Source organism: Myxocyprinus asiaticus, chromosome 5 (assembly GCF_019703515.2).
Source record: "Myxocyprinus asiaticus isolate MX2 ecotype Aquarium Trade chromosome 5, UBuf_Myxa_2, whole genome shotgun sequence".
Taxonomy (NCBI): Eukaryota; Metazoa; Chordata; class Actinopteri; order Cypriniformes; family Catostomidae; genus Myxocyprinus; species Myxocyprinus asiaticus.
In genome coordinates, this window is record NC_059348.1 from 4,590,073 (window position 1) to 4,609,911 (window position 19,839).

General features: G+C 37.7%; 1 protein-coding gene across 5 annotated transcripts in view; it reads right to left on the reverse strand.

Annotated features, from left to right (window-relative positions):
- Positions 1-522: 522 nt before the first annotated feature.
- Positions 523-19,839, reverse strand: part of LOC127440768 (gastrula zinc finger protein XlCGF57.1-like) — an 80,649-nt gene continuing 61,332 nt past the window's right edge. For 2 of the 5 annotated variants that reach the window (XM_051697627.1, XM_051697628.1), the window contains 2 exons: positions 15,334-15,502; positions 523-7,276 (listed from right to left, as the gene is read on the reverse strand). In XM_051697627.1, the coding sequence (XP_051553587.1) occupies positions 5,787-7,276; positions 15,334-15,418 (1,575 nt within the window). In that variant the 5' untranslated portion in view covers positions 15,419-15,502 and the 3' untranslated portion in view covers positions 523-5,786. Of the gene's footprint in view, positions 7,277-15,284; positions 15,307-15,333; positions 15,503-16,103; positions 18,495-19,839 lie in introns of those variants that run through there. The other 3 variants (XM_051697626.1, XM_051697630.1, XM_051697629.1) reach the window with 3 other exon arrangements.

Below are 19,839 nucleotides of genomic sequence, written 5' to 3' on the forward strand. Positions count from 1 at the left end.
AATGTCACTGTTAGTTTCTAAGCCACACGTTGTTTTTGGTTCTCCTTCCTTACTCAATATGAAGAGGGGAATGTGTTTGCACTCTTACTACCCTTACGACTAGTGGGCGCACTAATTAGATGTTTAGTATAGATCAAACTTTATAAAGTGCGTAATTGAACACGGAATATAAATTAAATCTTTTGTAAAATACAAAATACAAAACAACAATAATAACAATAAAAAATAAAAATAGCTTGCATTGGTTTAAATGTCTATGTTATTGCACTTCTCTTTCAGTTACATGTAGCTAAATATCAACTGGTCAATAATTAAATGGTTCAGTCCTACATTGGCTGAAAACTTTTCAATTTTTAGATGTTATAAATTTTATAAAAAATTTTTTTTAAAAAAAATACATAATAAAAACCACCACCACCACCCAACAACTAAATTGTCCAGTTTGAGAGAACATCACTGGGGTTATGATGTTTCCAGCCACACTGAATACACGTTCTGTCAATGAAATTACTGACAAACATATGAGGTGTTTTTTTTATTTTTTATTCCATTAACAAAGACAACATGGAAATATGCATCATGAAGTAATTAAACAATTATACTTAAAACATAGGCTGCTGTTGACAAAAATATGATGATAAATATGTAACACTGCAAGATAATGCACTAACGAGGTTTCAGAAGAAAAATCGTATTAAATAAAACCTTGTCAAACGATACAGTCATAGTATATTGAGAATTGCCCCATCTGAGCTGCAGGAGCTGTAAGAACTTAACATGATAAACTGAAGCACTTAGCATGTTACTCACCTTTTTTTTTAAACACACCCTATATGTATGACATTAATCAGCTATAACAAAATTAATATAAGATTTCCACATACATCTGCACAGATAATGGAGTGCAGAGCGGAACTTGAACAAGTTCAAACAGTATAGGTGCTGCTGGCCTTGATTAACATACAGAATGCAAAGCAAGTGGAAAAGGACACATCCCTGTGGCGAATCTCTAATTGTTCAATTGTTTTGAGATATCTGAAAACTGCTGTTTCCTCCCATTTCTGTAATATAAAACATTCGCCCAAGTTAAAATTCACTGATTCTTTAGATAAGGGACAAAACATGTTTAAAATCTTATTTTTTAATTCTAAATTGAAATGTATATATTTGTAGACAAATGTGCAATGTGACGCAAGTGCTGTTCCCAGGAGTCACTAACAACGACATCATCCAAATAAACAGCCACTGCCTCTAACCCAAAACAACTCTGTTCATTAGCAGCTGAAATGTTGCAGGGACCTTGTGTAAATCAAAACTCATAACACTGTATGAAAAAGTATGAAAATAATCCTGTAGAAATATCTTGTGCACATGATGTTAAAGGGACTTTTAATTACATATACCCTTCAGTAGATCAAATTTACTTAGAATTTGGTAGCCCCAACTAGGTCGACACAATCCTCCAAGCGAGGAAGGGGAAAAGAGTCAGGTTTAGTAACTCTATTCACCTTTCTATATTCAGTACAAAAACAGGCACAAAAAAGTGCCTTCAGATTTATTCACCAACAAGCAGGGTGACGCCCAGCTTGAGACAAACGGCTGTGCAATACCATGGACACGCATATACTGAATTTCAGCATCAAGAAGCTTACATTTTTCTGGGAAAACACAATATAAATGCTGGCGGATTAGCTCAGCATCGCCAATGTCAATATCATGTTCCACCCAGTGTGTAGAAGATGGTACAGTGGCAAACAAAACAGAACACCGTTTAATAAGGCTAATCAGATCAGCACATCTTGCATCAGTCAAATGGGCTAAAAAAGCATCCAATAGTCTCAGAATTTTTTAAACACAGCCTCATCTGGAGGTGAAACTCGCTCATCCACTTCAAAGAAGTAGTGCATGAGACAATCTCAGCTACCAGAGCAGGTTTAACTTCAGTAGTCCCCTCATCCCAGATGAATGGCTGTAATACGGTTTTAACAAATTAATGAAAATCAATTGCGTATACTTCCTCCGCTTAGGAGTAACGATCAGATAATTCAAATCAGAAATCTTTTTCACTACAGTAAATGGGCCAGAATACTGGGCTTGAAAATGTGAACTATTAAGAGAAAAAGAGACTTCATTTTTTACTGAGATGTAAGCAGCTTTTCTTTTTCTAACTTACGCTTCATAAAGTCTGCACCTGAAATCATTCACATAGTTCATCAAATTTTGAAGAGGCACAGTCTCCGTCCAGTTGTGCTGCAACATTGTTAATGGACCACGAAAAGTATGCCCAAACACTAGGTCATTCGGACTGAAACCAGTGCTCTTCTGACAAACTTCTTGTGCCGCCAACATCAGCCACGGTAATCCCTCTTCCCAATCCATTTCAGTACAATAAGCATGCAGCAAGGAGTTTAACGTTTGTTAAAAACATTCCAAAATGCCTTGGCTTTGGGGATGATAGGTACTCACTTTATTATGCTTAATCCGCAATTGCAGCAACACCTGTGAAAACACATGTGAGGTGAAGTTAGACCCCTGATCACTCTGTATAATCTTTGGAATACCAAAGATTGATATAAACTGGGTCAAAGCTTTCACCGTTGATCTTGCCGTAATAGTACGGAGAGGATATGCTGCAGGGTACCGTGTAGAGGCACAGATAACAGTTAGCAGGTAAATACTGCCAGACTTCAATCAGGGCAGTGTGCCCACACAGTCAACCATCAAGTGCTCAAATGGTTGACTTGTCAGAGGAATAGGGGACAGTGAAGCATGTTTGGATTCGGTTTTCCAGGTAATTGACAATGACAAGTATGACATGTTTTGATGTACTGAGGATCATCCTTTTTTAGTTTCTGCCAAAAGAAATGTAAGATGTTGTCATAGGTTTTTTTAACATTCAAATGTCCAGAAGTAACATTATGGGAGGTCTGCAGTACTAAAGAACGAAACTTGGCTGGAACCACTTCCTGCATAATAGGGTCACCTGCAAAAATGCTACCATGAGGAATTCATTGCTTCATCAATAACCTGGCATGCAAAAAATAACCATGAACAACATCTCAAGCTTCGTCTAAATGTAAGGCCCCTTCAAATAAATCAGTCCATGTAACATCAGCTCGCTGTTCCTGAATCAAATCAGAGCAATGAACAGAGAAAGTCAGGCGAAGAAAACTTTTGTTCTTCAGTTTACCAGAACTGTATACAAGGGAAGAATCACGCTGCCTAGAACTCATGGCTCTAGTCACAGCACAAGCTGTAAATACCTCTGGGTACTTCTCAGCAAGCTCCCCAGATGACAATGGAACAGATGATACCACAAGAGGTGGAGGAACATCAGGCTAAACCAAGAGCCCTGCAGGCTTCACACGCATAGAAGTATTTTAAGATTTACCTTTAGCCTTCAGCACAGGACAATTATTTTTCCAATGTCCTTTACCATGGCAGTAGTTGAAAACAAATCAGCATTCTTCTGTGTCATACGATAAGTTTTAGTACTAGACAGCTCCTTGCTCTTACGAGACTCTCCAAAACTAAGCTTCAAAAGTCAAAGCATATTCATCAGCAAGCACAGCAGCTTCTGCAGCTGTGTTGACTTTATGCTTACTTATAGACTTGTACATGGCAATTCGAGCCGGTATGGAATTTTTAAATTGTTCAAGCACAACTAAATCACAAAAAGTGCTCAACTGTTTGTACTTCAGATGCAACATACCAGCGATTGAAAAGGGTGGTGAGCTCTCTGGCAACCTCAAAGTAAGCTCATTCACCTCTTTTGTCCCTATGCTTCTGGTACCAGTTCGTTAGCTTTTAGAACAGTGTCTTTACCCAGAGCGTAACTTCCACTCTCTGATACCAGCAGAGCGAAGTGAACCTTTTGAGACTTACCAGTAGAAACACATTGTAAAAGCAGTGTTCACTCTTTATCAGGCCAACTTTTTTCCATCAGCCACAGCTCATTGCACATTGCAGGGCAATGGAGAAAAATGGAATTTTGTATTTTAATATATCAGGATCTCCTTCTTGAAATTTTGGTAACAACTGCTCATTTCTGCTGATTACTGGTGTACTCAGCTTGTATTAGCACAGTACGAGGTTAAGCAATGTTTAGTATCTGCTTCTTACGAAGGCAACCTCACACTAGAGTCTGTTTCAGGATGAATGAGCACAGAAGCTGTATGAAGCCATAGTAATGAGTAAATTAAGTGAACAAAGGCGTTTACTGTTAGAAACACAGCAAAGAAAACCACATTAAACCACATTTAAACCACATAAAAACATAACAGCTTTTAACAGAGCTCTATTCAAAGTGGACTACTATCTCAATCTGACCACAATAAAACCTCAATAAAACAACAAAGCATTATAGTTTAATAAACATAGATGTCAAACATTTGCTTCTGTGCATGAAAAAAGCCTGAGGTTCATTCTAAAAATAAATCACTCATCATGCTGTCTGCTCACACATTCTTTAACTTATGTAACAACACTTCAATTCCTTTTGACTTCAAAGCTACAGGATGGGATTTGCAAATCTTTACATTTCAAACATCAATGCTTTAGTGTTTGGCATATACAGAGGCTGCTCCGTCAGTGGGGGGTTGTATGTGCGCGCTTCTCCATCGGAGGGGCGCCGCAGCAAAGAGGCAGAGCAATCTCTGTTGGAGGCTAAGGGGCACAGCGATCTCCCTCTGAGGGGCACCTCAGAAAAAGGGCAGGGGCTCGATACAGAGTCATATTGTTGATGAGCTGTGAGATGGCTTGCTTGAGTGAAACTCTTTTCACACCTAAGACATGTAAAAGGCTACTCTCCAGTGTGAATTCTGATGTGAACCTCAAGCTGTTCTTTCTCTGTGCAATTCTTTCTACACTGATCACATGTGAACAGGCTTCTCTCCAGTGTGAAGACTTTGGTGGCTCTTAAGGTGTTTGAGTGAAACTCTTTCCACACAGAGTGCATGTGAAAGGCTTCTCTCCAGTGTGAATTCTCAGGTGCTTCTCAAAATCTCCTTTTTGTGTGAAACTCTTTCCACACTGATGGCAGAGGAAAGAGTTCTCTCCATTGTGGATTCTCATGTGAGCCTCAAGCTGTTTTCTCTCTGTGTAACTCTTCTCACACTGAAGGCATGTGAATGGCTTCTCTCCAATGTGAAGTATCATGCGACTCTTTAGGTTTCCTTTAAGTCTGAAACTCATTCTGCATTGCCATATGAAAGAATTCTCTCCAGAGTGAAGTTTTAAGTGAGTCTTAAGGTTTCCTTTTTGTGTGAAACTCTTTCCACACTGAGGGCATCTGAAAGGCTTCTCTCCGGTGTGAGTTCTCAGGTGCCTCTCAAAATCTTGTTTTACTGCAAAACTCTTTCCACATTCAGGGCAGGTGAAAGGCTTCTCTCCAGTGTGAAGTATCATGTGATTCTTCAGGTTTCCTTTAAGAGAGAACTCTTTCCACATTTGGCATATGAAAGGCTTCTTTCCAGAGTGAAGCTTTAAGTGAGTGTTTATGGTTTCTTATGAAAAGGTTCTCTTCAGCGTGGATTCTCATGTGAACCTCAAGCTGTTTTCTTTCTGAGTAACTCTTTCCACACTGATGGCACAGCGATCTCCCTCTGAGGGGCACCTCAGAAGAGGGGCACGGGCTCGATACAGAGTGATACTGTTGATGAGCTGTGAGATGGCTTGCTTGAGTGAAACTTTTTCCACACCTAAGATATGTAAAAGGCTACTCTCCAGTGTGAATTCTCATGTGAACCTCAAGTTGTTCTCACTCTGTGTAATTCTTTCTACATTGCTCAAATGTGAACAGGCTTCTCTCCAGTGTGAAGACTTTGGTGGCTCTTAAGGTGTGTTTTTTGAGTGAAACTCTTTCCACACTGAGTGCATGTGAAAGGTTTCTCTCCAGTGTGAATTCTCAGGTGCTTTTCAAGATCTCCTTTTTGTGTGAAACTCTTTCCACACTGATGGCAGAGGAAAAGGTTCTCTCCAGTGTGGATTCTCATATGAACATCAAGCTGTCCTCTCTCTGTGTAATTCTTTCCACACTGAAAGCATGTGAAAGGCTTCTCTCCAGAGTGAAGGCTTAGGTGTCTCTTAAGGTGTCCTTTTTGAGTGAAACTCTTTCCACACTGAGGGCATGTGAAAGGCTTCTCTCCAGTGTGAATTCTCAGGTGTCTCTCAAGATCTCCTTTTTGTGTGAAACTCTTTTCACAATGATGGCAGGTAAAAGGGTTCTCTCCATTGTGGATTCTCATGTGAGCCTCAAGCTGTTTTCTCTCTGTGTAACTCTTTTCACACTGAAGGCATGTGAATGGCTTCTCTCCAGTGTGAAGTGTCATGTGACTCTTAAGGTTTCCTTTAAGTCTGAAACTCTTTCCGCATTGGCATATGAAAGGCTTCTCTCCAGAGTGAAGTTTTAAGTGAGTCTTAAGGTTTCCTTTTTGTGTGAAACTCTTTCCACACTGAGGGCATGTGAAAGGTTTCTCTCCGGTGTGAGTTCTCAGGTGCCTCTCAAGATGTGGTTTTATTGCAAAACTCTTTCCACATTCAGGGCAGGAGAAAGGCTTCTCTCCAGTGTGAAGTATCATGTGGTTCTTCAGGTTTCCTTTAAGTGAGAAACTCTTTCCACACTGGCATATGAAAGGCTTCTTTCCAGAATGAAGCTTTAAGTGAGTGTTAAGGTTTCCTTGTTGTGTGAAACTCTTTCCACACTGATGGCAGGTGAAAAGGTTCTCTCCAGTGTGGATTCTCATGTGAACCTCAAGCTGTTTTCTTTCTGTGTAACTCTTTCCACACTGATGGCATGTGCACGGCTTCTCTCCAGAGTGAAGACTCAGGTGCCTCTTGAGGCTTTCTTTTTGTGTGAAACTCTTTCCACACTGAGGGCATGTGAAAGGTTTCTCTCCGGTGTGAGTTCTCAGGTGCCTCTCAAGATCTTGTTTTAATGCAAAACTCTTTCCACATTCAGGGCAGGTAAAAGCCTTCTCTCCAGTGTGAAGTATCATGTGACTCTTTAGGTTTCCTTTAAGTGAGAAACTCTTTCCACATTGGCATATGAAAGGCTTCTTTCCAGTGTGAAGTTTTAAGTGAGTGTTAAGGTTTCCTTTTTTTGTAAAACTCTTTCCACACTGAGGGCATCTGAAGGTTTTTCTGGCTCTTGTTTTTCGAGTTCTTTTCCGTGAGCAACTAGAAGATTTTTCACTTGTCATGAAATTATCAGATTTATCATTCTGATGTTTCTCCTCGTCATTCAGTTCTTGAGTTTCCTTTTTCTCTTCCATTAAGTCTAAAATAAACAAATTGTGACAAATGTGAAACAAGAAATACAACAGAACCTCAATGTAATCAATTTAATCAATGTAATTTTAGGCAAAGTGTTTTTTTATTTTTTATTCTGATATGCTGAAGGTTAGATCTGTTATTGAGTACATTTACATGGGCAGTTATAATCGAGCTTCTGCACGTTTTTGCATTGTTGAGCTACAGTCTTCATTTCTCTGTCGAAGTATAAATGACACTGTGCGCAATCAAATAGGTGAAGAAAGGGCTTTAGCTGAGGATGTTACGTAGACGTTTTCCAGTTGACCTTTTACGTCATAGAAGCGTGCCTTTTCACACTCCGGGGTTTTGGAACACAGAAGTAAATGATTGCAGGCTAAACTTCGATAATGGTGAATGGGAGACCACGGCAAATATACATTTTGCTTTCCTATTTTCTCCAATATCAAAAGAAAAACACCACTATTACGTTTCCACAACTAGTGTTGTCACAGTACCAACATTTCAGTAGTCGGTACAGATACTAGTGAAATATCACAGATTTCTATACCAATTGTGGTACCACAGCATAAATATGCTAATATGACAATGTGCTATTGAATGTTTAGCCTATTTAAAAAGTTACATTTCAACGTAAATAATAAATTAAAAGAAATACATGTTTCCTTCAAGTGTTTCTCAAAGTGTTTTAAGTAGCACGCTACTGAAATCTGTTTTATTCTTTACCAAATCATATTTTCCTTTTGTTATTATTATTTTCCAGAACTCCATGTTTTAGAGTTTCATTTAATTTAATCATCAAAATGGTGTCTAATCAATTTCTTCTTAAACCTTATAACAAGTGAAAATAGAACATTTCAACATGTCATTGCATTTTTATTCAGCAGCAGTCCTGCTTGTGGTATATTGCTTTATTATTATTATTTATTATCATTACTATAAATAACTATAAATTATATTTTGAAGCATGCTTTTATTATGACGTGTACTTTTTTCCTTTTTGTGACTTTTATTTTTAAATTACTTACACATCATAGCGCATTTCCATATGTGCCATGTATTTTTTTCCTGAAGCTTCACTTTCCGAATAAACAGTTTGTGACACAGAGACTTTTAAGTCATGTCTGAAATCTCATCTCTTTACACTGGCCTTTGAGTCTGAGTGACAAATTAAATGTAGGACACAGTTTTGGAGTGTTTGCATTTTAGATTACTGGTGTTTGTGTGTGTGGTAATTTTTAAATGTTATGTTTTAAATGTTATTACTGTAAAACACTTTGGTGTAAATAAAGTTGAGAGATTAAAGCGCAAATGCTGTGATTTAATTATATAATACATAGTTTACATGTGCTGCGTGGTTCACAGTATATTAGTGCTCTGCTCTGTCATCTGATACAACGTGTCGTGAATGAGAATGTCTGTGGTATTTCCAGTGTTTGAGCGGTCATTTTTATACATTCATTCAAAGTACGCAGCTCTTCCACACTAAGATTGCAGCCTTTAGCGGTTTAATAAATCACACTAGGACATGTCACTGTTTTGATTTGATTAATTGTTCATTTCAGCGTAAGGTGTAACAGAGCACACGCTCAAAATGAGCATTTTAAAGCAGTCGTGTCTCAGTCATATTGCACGCTGGTACCGGATTGAATCGGTGCTCGGTACTACCGGTACTGCATAAACACTGGTATCGTTACATCATTTAGTATCAAGTACCGGTACTTTTGACAACACTATCCACAAATTTCCAAATGAAAGTTTGGAAAACAGAAGAGAGTGGTGGACTACAACTTAAAAAGAGAGATGTCAAATTTACGGTCACTCAGCACTGTATTAGAAACATCATTGCATCTGTGGTAACTGGTTCTTTTAAAACTAATTCCATGATAATATAATGCAAAGTATAATGTTATAAACTGACACTAAATAATTAAAAATTGCACATATAAAAACATTTGCTAGATTTATGCTACTAAATAAGGTGGAAATGTCGTCAGACTGTGAAAAGGGTCTACTGTATTGCTATTGACACGCAAGTGTCAGCTTTGCAGGTTTGAATTATCACTGTCAAATTTCAATCATGTTCTATTTCTATCAGTCATATTAGTTTAACCCTTATGCTGTGTTCCTCATTGGCTACCACTCCTTGTGTTCCTGGGTCAAAAATGACCGACCCATTTAAATGGTTTATGAATCTCGCATAATCAGAATAAGCTTTATTGCCAAGTATGCTTACACATACAAGGAATTTGTCTTGGTGACAAGAGCTTCCAGTGCACAACAATACAAAAACAGCAATAAGACAGATAATAAATTCTTAAAAAATAAAAATAGAATGAAATAAAAATTGAATAGAAAATAAAGTATATATATAGAATACACAATAAGACTATATGATACATTACAACAAGCATTAAAGAAAATCTTCATAAATATATTTACTTTATACTTTGTCTAAAAGAATTTGCAAGAAATTTGTTAGTCATCATTTATTTTAATTAAATATGTACATGTTAAAATGTACTTTTTTTTTGCAGACAGAGTTAATTAGACTCATTTTTACATGTATTAATCTTACAAGTATATGTATACATGCCATCAAATCAGTGGGCATGTTGTAATTACTATTTGGGCAAAATCTTCTGCTGTTTTCCAGTGGACTTTTTTTTAATAATAGGATCAAATGGGCAGATTAAATTCATATCAAACTTTATTGTCAAGAGAAACTAAAGTGTACATTGCCAATGCATTTTTAGACACTATACATATTTAAAACATTGAATGCTGAAGTTTAAAATCTCAAAACAATTATTTTCTCTGTTTGCCGTTCAGTCCCTACAACTCGCGACTCCAGGGGTGGTAGTCAGCACCAATACTCGGAGAGCTACTCAGGAGGAATTTAGTCTTTTGCCCTCTGGGAGATGATATAATTTCCCTATTAGTAGGACAAATCGTTTTAGGAATTCTTTTGTGCCTACCTCAATCTCAAACCAAAGACTTTTAAATAAGATCATTTGAAACTTATATTTGAATAATTTTTATATTTTATTTATATTGTATTGGGACATTGTTACTATTTAATATTTGTGTGGGTGTCTTAATTTGTGTGTGTGTTATGGCTGTGGTGTATTTGAGCATCTAAGGCTGAGTAGCCTGCCAGGAACAACTCAGGTTGCCTTTCTCTTATTGTGTGAATTTTCGGAAAGAAAAAAAAAAACCGGATACTGCATTAATTGTGTCTGAGCACACACACGCTCACCCACACATTCCCACATGCCCTTTGAATTCCCAGGCAACCTCTGAATCTTTGCCGCATTGGTAAAATTCCTACAAAATACCAGATCCTGCCTAGGAAACCAAAGGATGTGTGTGTGTGTGTGTGTATATGTACACATGTGTGCTCATCAGATGGTTGGACAGGTTCCTGAACACTCATTTTTCTTTTTCTTTTAGCCCTGACCATTAATTTCCAACGGCTGGTCATTTTTGACTGGGAACACAACAGGTATACCAAAGTTAAATAAAACGAAAAAAATGTAAAGAAAATACTCATATTGTTTTTTTTTTTTTGAGATACCGTATGTGAAAAAAATCAAGGATTTTTTTCCAATTGGATAAAAAAAAAACATAATGGTTAAATTTCCCATATATTCAGTATACTTGATATTCAATATTTTCAGTTAAAAATAACAATGCGTGGCAAGCGTGAGTGTGATGAAACAGGTGGTATATTTAATAATTCGCAGATTTGGGGAATGTACTTTAAAAATGTGTACTTGCGTTATTGATGTTTCTGGGTGAGAGTGACAGAGTCTGCCAGTCTTTTTCGCATGCACACGCAAACAGTGCGCAAAGAAGAGGAGTAGGCGAGCGAGCGAAAGTGAGTGGGTAAAAATAGTACTTTAAAAGCGTGTACGCTCTAAGCCACTCTCAGACAGAATAATCACATAAGGACATGTATACGCAGTATCAAATATACAGAATGTGTGATAGTCCTAACTAAAGAGAGCACATAAATATGAAGACAAAGCCAAATCCCAGACATTTGTAACCAATTTTAAAATCCGTCCGGATTTGTGATGTCACAATGGGTACTCACGAGCATGTGAGCGAAGCGGTGTGACACTCCATTCAATAACCCACTCCATGTGCTCCGCTCAACCACTCACTGCCCAAGCGAACGCTCCGCTCAAGTACCGCTCACGCTCAAATTTGTTTGCTCAAATTCCGCTCCGACATGAAATTTCTCTGTAGTATACTTGTTTCCAGTAACGAGAGAGAGAGAGAGAGAGAGAGAGAGAGAGAGAGAGAGAGCAAACCGTGTGGCCTAGTGTGGTCTAACTATTTCTAAACACCAAATGGGACCCATCTGGACTATTTTAAATTATTTTTGTATATAAACATGGACTACACAGATGTCTTTGACTGTTGTCATGTCTCTGGCTCCACCTTTAAAAGACCCGGTGTAAAACTGAAACTCCGTTTTAAGCCATTAGATTAGATTCAGCTGCTGCCACTTGTTGTGTGCACAAACTGCTCAACATACAGTTCTTTTGCCCATCTGTGCTTTATTTAATTGTTGGTGTATTTAAACACACACTAAATGGATGTCTTTAACTGTTCAGATGCATATCTGAAATGTGCACCTCAGTAGGGCTGTCTATTGGGCAGAGAAACTAAATTCAAATTTTTAACTTAAATATTTTCAAAATTTGAATAATCTTCGAATTTTACTCAACTGATTTTTAAATTGTTGTTTCCTTAGTCCACAAGAGGGCGCATTAAATACATAAACCATTCAGCACTGTTATATTATTGCAAAGAACATTCTTGGCTGTTAAAAAAAGAGCATTACATTTTTAACTAATCACAGATGGTATTCGGCTGAACTCGGTGATGAAGCGGCTCAAACTACAAGCACAGGCCAGGGGCTGTTCAAACAGATGGAACACAACAGACTGGAACCAAACGCAAGGATCTCGAGACACATTTCAAAGTTGAACATCCTTCCTGACAAAGCATTTAAAAAAACTCACTGTTTAATCTGAGAAATGCTTATAAGAGAGCAAGACACAACGGCCACAGACCTCCACCTACTGTAAGGGGCTGTTCACACCGAACAATTTTGCAACCATCCATTTGTTTTTCTATGTAAACACGTGCTAGACGAACGTCTTTGTTTCACTTTGTTTTTGTTTATTCAGCGTCTCGTGCAGGAGAGCTGTTTTTTAGATGCTGTGTCTAATTAAAAAAACTTTAAAAAGCATCTTGAGACACCTGCTTTCTGTTAAATTGTATTTGTTGCGCTGTGTCTAGCCTTTTTTAGCACAAGAATGCGATCAATCTTAAGTCATCATCAGTGCTTAGCACACATCCAAAATTCGAATGTACAGTTTTAGCATTCGAATGTGCATTTTTTTTTTTTCTTAAATTAGAAGAATATTAGAAATTCGAATTTTTATTTGACAGCCCTACACCTCAGTACAGGATGATTCTGGAAACTGGATGAATGTGTCTTCATTGTGCTTTGGACTATGTATGTGCATCATGTGGATGTGTCTTCAGCATATTTCAGCACGGATTGCTTGTGAACCATTCATAAAACGATTCAAGCTTTGCAAAGGAATTGTCATTGAAAGATGGGCAGTTAAAATCACAGTTGGACCCGACCAAAAATTTAAGTAAACAGTTTCATTCATGAATATTTGAAATGTCATGACTGTCTGATGGTTTATGGTGCTGACTAGGGATGTAATTGTATGAAATGTTCACGGTACGATAACCTTCACAAAAAAGTACCCTGGTATCATGGTATTAAGGTGCTTTGCTAAAATTATTAGAAAAATACTGCAACGAGTCGTCTGACTGGATGATGGCCCAGGATGTGATGTTGTGGCATTTTTCTGGATGAATAAATAAAAACATCTGAAATATTTATAGTTTGTTGATGCCTTCCCTAACTGATTTTTTCAAATGCAGGCAACATTATAAATTATAATACATAGACCTGTATTAAAATATTTTTCCCCAGGTATTTCCCATTAGGTGCATCTTGCGAATGAAGGAAAAACAATGCAACGTGAAATGGATAAAATTATGCATAATGTTTTATTTTTTGCTGTTTTGAAATATTATAATAATGGTAAGATTGGAAAAAATCCCCAATCATCTTGAACAAGAATCATCTTGTTCTCCCCCTTTATGATAACATTAAAACCACTTGTTTTTCTACTGTTTTGCACCTACATCTCTATGCTCTTTGCATATTTTCACAATATAAAGATTTTCATTCAAGATAAAAAAAATGAATTTCTATCATTTTCTGGAAAAGCCATTTGTCTCGCGCATCCACACGTGTCTGACTGACTTGTGTCTGACTGGCAAGTTTCTAAAAACTTTAGATGCAGTAGACCTACCACTTCACTGGTGTTCGTGTTTCATGCCGTTGTTGCAATCATTGGTGATCTTGTTGAGCTATGATGGTTATTAAATTCCACCTTACAAAGAGTGCAAAAGACATGTCATGTCCCGTGCGTCCACACACGCGTGCAACGAAGGCGGGAACTGGCTGAACAGTAAACAAACTTTAATGGTAAACTTAAAATCAACAAACAAACGTGCAGCGCGGCCGCCTGCATCTCTCTGATGCATCTGAAATGGCGTCTCCGGCCGCCCCTTTACCTCGCTCTCTCGCTGATCAGCTGATTCAGCGCCGGCCGTGCTCCATCACGGCCCAGCCACACACTCCTCCTCATCACACTCATCTCCCGCCCGATTCAGGCCGGGGCGCCACCGGTCTGACAAACTCCTCGGTTCAGTGAAACAGGAGATGTCCGTCGCAATTTAGAGATTTATTTTATCAGTTTATCTGATGCGGTGTAAATGTAGATGATTCTCTCTTAAATTAACTGACATTTCCAATGGAAACTTTCATTCCTTTACTCAGATTTTAAGTAATACCGTGAATGCAATACCATGAATTATAGATGTCAACAGTTTGATAACCGTCTCTTTTTAAAAACGTTTTATAACGTGAAACTGTGACACCGTTACATCCCTAGTGCTGACACACTGTCTACACTGGGCGACGGCTTCAGGCGGTCTACACCGGGCGCATTGACACAAACTTTCTAAACTGTTTATTCGTGTTGTTGTTGGCAGTAGTAGCACCAGCGCGTGCAGCACACAATGGAAACTGAGATCTGTTTACTGCAGCGGACACTTCCATGGTAGACCGCATCATTGATTATAATGGGTTCTATGGCTTTTGACGTGACGCGCCTCTTGCGTCCAGTTGTGCTTGAGATGAACAGTTTAAAAAATTTGGATGCAATGTGTTGGATCTGTGTTGTGTAAACCCTAAAATGTAGTTGTATAATATTGTGGGGATGTTCATTCTCTTCCGATTGAATTTCAAATATGGCTATGTTTGAGGGGCCACACGATGTTAGCCAATCAGAACAGTGGGCATTTACATTGATGTTTAAAGGAGGAGCTGAGGCCAAAATGGAGCGTTTAGTCAGAGGCCCGAAACAGGGTGGAAAACGATCATATATTACTAAATTATGACGTTTTGGTGAAAAAAAAAAAAAACATTCACCAGCATTATCAGTGGACCTCATTGAAGATAATAAAACTATTAAAAAAAGAGCATTTCATGACGCCATTAATGAAACGCACACGTGGTGGTGGTTTTGTCTTCTCTGCTTTATTGCATTTGACTTTTGGGTTAAATATACGTCACGCAGCACCGTCTCTGAGCATGTGCATAATGCAGAGGCCTATTGAGGTCTGACTGGAACTGATCAACAAACGCATTATCTAGGTCTGTTAGTTCGGTTTTTACACGACATGCTAAAAAACAAATTATTACTTTAATCTGATTTATATCAAACAAAAGTGCATGTAATTAGAATTTAGAAAATTCAAATTTGAACATTTAGAAAACTGTAATTTTATTGCTTTTATGGTTTGTAACTAAAGCTGCCACATCTGTTCGTTTCAATCTTTGTTACCTTAATGTTCCTCAAAAATAATTTTGAAGAATCAAGAATGGACACCAACCTCTTTGGTCCTCAGTATCTTCATTTTTATTAAGCTGCAGTTCTGGATCACTCAAGTCTCCACTCTTCTCTTTTACAGACTTCATTTTAGCAAGAGTATGTCAGTAGACTTCAGTGGTTTCAGTCAGAGTTGTTCCTCTTTATATACCACTTTATTCCTCTTTCTTCACCTGTAGGATGATGGGAATATTCACCGCATTTATAAGTAAAATTCAGTGGAAGCTGCTTCTCTTAAGATACAAATTGTGATTGCTCTGTGGATGTGAATAGGTGATGTTGTAGGTTTATTTAAAAAAAAAATGTCTTCTTTACTTTTTGTTCCCCTGTAAGCAACAAATAGGCTATCCATATCACATTAAGACTATTTTCTCATTAGCAGTTCGTACATTTACCTTGTTATTTAGATGAACTGTTTCAATTTTGGTTTACAAAATTGGTTGATTTTTTTTTAATATTTACATTTAAAACTGTATATTTTACTGTCCTCACAATGTGTTGCTTGGAAAAAATAGACAGCAAGCATTTTGAACGGGATTATTCCAGTAATCTCACAAGATGTGAATTAAATTTACTTAGAGTTATCATTCTTTGTTTTACTGCAAATACAGAACAAACCAAAATATACTAATAAATCTACATGCATTAACAACATGCTGCACTCAAATAAGACATCATTTGCAGACAGGCATTTTCTTCACAAAATAATACTTTTAAAATACTATAATGTTCATGCTCAAAGTTAAAACAAATTATCAACTTTATATTACTTACAGACAAACAGTATCTCAGGAGATACATGAAAGAAAATATTTGAGGCACAATAAGCAGCCCTGTGATCAGCACGCTACTTCCTGCTGGAACTGAACAAAATGGCGGCAAAACCGGTTAATAAAATGATTTCAAAATAAGAGTCCGCAAGCTAGCGAAAGCAGCACAGATATCAGGGGCTGTATGTATAAAGCTGCTTAGAGTAAAATTGTAGTCTTAAGTGTGTCGAAATTCTAAGAATTACGTAATTTTACTTTTATTCCTAGACTTAAGAATAAGTGTTAATACTCAAGCTCCTAAATTGTTTAAAGAGGTATACTAACCTAGTTAGGATGAGTAGCACAATGACTGTTCCACAGAGACAACAAACTCAGCAACAAAGATACAATGTGTTGGACTTATGAAAGTGGAATTTGGGCAAATGTGTTTTTGTAGTTGAGCAAAATGAAATCCATCAATATAATTTTTTAATTGCAGAACATTTTTTCATTTAATGAATAGGCCTACATTGAAACACATTGTTGTGAATTAAGCATTTGAAAAATGTGATGGGCTACATGCCTAAGCTTTCAGAGGGTTGCAACAAATTAATAAAATCTAAATATCACTAAACTTATAAAAATCAATGATGAAAATAATCAACAATGATTTCAGTTATGATTAGTTGAATCTTATCTTTACACTAGCACTGCAACCTCCATCAGAGATGCCACTTTACAGTAGAGAAAACTTGTTTCTATGGGGGGCCCAACCCAAACATATACAACGTTTAAAAAGCTCATAGTTTTGTGTGGGGTGTCAGATGCTTTGACAGATTTCTGAGAGCTTGAGAGATGTTTAATCTCAGCTCAGTTTAATCTCAAATGACATTTTACTGATTTATTCATATTTGTGCAACTTAAAAAAATAAAATAAATAAATAATAGGCTTACTTCATGAAGTAACCAAACAGCATGCCACAATAAAATAATGTTGAAATGTTGAACGTCAAATTTATGACTAAATTGAACTGTGTTTAACAGAAAACGTATATGTAACTGTAATTGAATTTTAGCAGTTTGGATTATTATCATTCATTTCGTGATCTATATTATTTTTTGTAGCCTTCAATTTGCACATTGTTTGAGGACAACATTTGGCAAGATGTGGAATGTTTTAAAATAAAATTTGGCTTTCTCCTTTGATTAATCGAAGAATGAATCAACAGAAAATAACCTATTATCAAAATATTGTTTTATAATGTGTTGTATTAAATCATGAGTGATTTACTGATGACATACCAGCTGGAACATATTACCTTTGCAGCCTCACTATTGACATCATTGTAGTCCTTATTTCACAACGCTTAAGCATCACCTCCATCAGCACATATCAATCAGTCTTAGACTTTGCTGAAAGTTGTTTTTAGCATCTTTATAAAAAGCTCCTACTCTTACACAAGTCCTACTCTTTGCTTTTTTTTCCCCCTCCCTTTTTACTCCCCAATTTGGAATGCCCAATTCCCAATGCGCTCTAGGTCCTCGTGGTGCCGTATTGACTCGCCTAAATCCGGATGTCGGAGGACGAATCTCGGTTGCCTTCACGTCTGAGACCGTCAACCCATGCATCGTGTGGCTGGTTGAGCGTGTTACCGTGGAGACATAGCGCGTGAGGAGGCTTCACGCTATTCTCCGCGGCATCCACGCACAACTCACCACGCGCCTTACCGAGAGCGAACCACATTATAACGACCACGAGGAGGTTACCCCATGTGACTCTACCCTCCCTAGCAACTGGGCCAATTTGGCTGCTTAGGAGACCTAGCTGGAGTCACACAGCATGCCCTGATTCGAACTCGCGACTCCAGGGGTGGTAGTCAGCGTCTTTACTCGCTGAGCTACCCAGACCCCCCAGGAGCTTTTTTAACAGAGATGGCCCTATTGTTTCTGTCAAGCAATTGAGTGGACTGACTGAAGTAAATTAAGTAAGAATAAGATTCTGAAATACAACAAAATAAATAAGTGAAGCTTTACACATTTAATCTTTAAGATAGCGTTGAGGAAAGTGACTTATTTCTCTGTTTGTTACTTGTAGACCAATAGTTGTTCTCACTCTGTGATTTTTTTTTTAAACACGATTAATTCATTTAACTATTTTCAGAAATATGCTTGTCATTTTGTTCTGTGTAGGCCTAATTGTTGAAAACAATGGGATCCTTGCAAGAACACCTGGGTGTCTGCTCAACACACATTTACATGATCTTAATGAAGACATAATGAAGACATAACATAGACTTTTATTTTTTTATATAAAGTTAATAACAAGGGCTACTGATTTACCTAATGCATAGTCTTACCTCTAAAGTAAAACCTTTTTTTAATATATATATATATATATATATATATATATATATATATATATATATATATATATATATATATATATATATATATACAGGTGCTGGTCATATAATTAGAATATCATCAAAAAGTTGATTTATTTCACTAATTCCATTCAAAAAGTGAAACTTGTATATTATATTCATTCATTACACACAGACTGATATATTTCAAATGTTTATTTCTTTTAATTTTGATGATTATAACTGACAACTAAGGAAAATCCCAAATTCAGTATCTCAGAAAATTAGAATATTGTGAAAAGGTTCAATATTGAAGACACCTGGTGCCACACTCTAATCAGCTAATTAACTCAAAACACCTGCAAAGGCCTTTAAATGGTCTCTCAGTCTAGTTCTGTACGCTACACAATCATGGGGAAGACTGCTGACTTGACAGTTGTCCAAAAGACGACCATTGACACGTTGCACAAGGAGGGCAAGACACAAAAGGTCATTGCAAAAGAGGCTGGCTGTTCACAGAGCTCTGTGTCCAAGCACATTAATAGAGAGGCGAAGGGAAGGAAAAGATGTGGTAGAAAAAAGTGTACAAGCAATAGGGATAACTGCACCCTGGAGAGGATTGTGAAACAAAACCCATTCAAAAATGTGGGGGAGAACCACTACGCACAGACGTATGCAAGACATGGGTTTCAGCTGTCGCATTCCTTGTGTCAAGCCACTCTTGAACAACAGACAGCGTCTGAAGCGTCTCGCCTGGGCTAAAGACAAAAAGGACTGGACTGCTGCTGAGTGGTCCAAAGTTATGTTCTCTGATGAAAGTAAATTTTGCATTTCCTTTGGAAATCAAGGTCCCGGAGTCTGGAGGAAGAGAGGAGAGGCACACAATCCACGTTGCTTGAGGTCCAGTGTAAAGTTTCCACAGTCAGTGATGGTTTGGGGTGCCATGTCATCTGCTGGTGTTGGTCCACTGTGTTTTCTGAGGTCCAAGGTCAACGCAGCCGTATACCAGGAAGTTTTAGAGCACTTCATGCTTCCTGCTGCTGACCAACTTTATGGAGATGCAGATTTCATTTTCCAACAGGACTTGGCACCTGCACACAGTGCCAAAGCAACCAGTATCTGGTTTAAGGACCATGGTATCCCTGTTCTTAATTGGCCAGCAAACTCGCCTGACCTTAACCCCATAGAAAATCTATGGAGTATTGTGAAGAGGAAGATGCGATATGCCAGACCCAACAATGCAGAAGAGCTGAAGGCCACTATCAGAGCAACCTGAGCTCTCATAACACCTGAGCAGTGCCACAGACTGATCGACTCCATGCCACGCCGCATTGCTGCAGTAATTCAGGCAAAAGGAGCCCCAACTAAGTATTGAGTGCTGTACATGCTCATACTTTT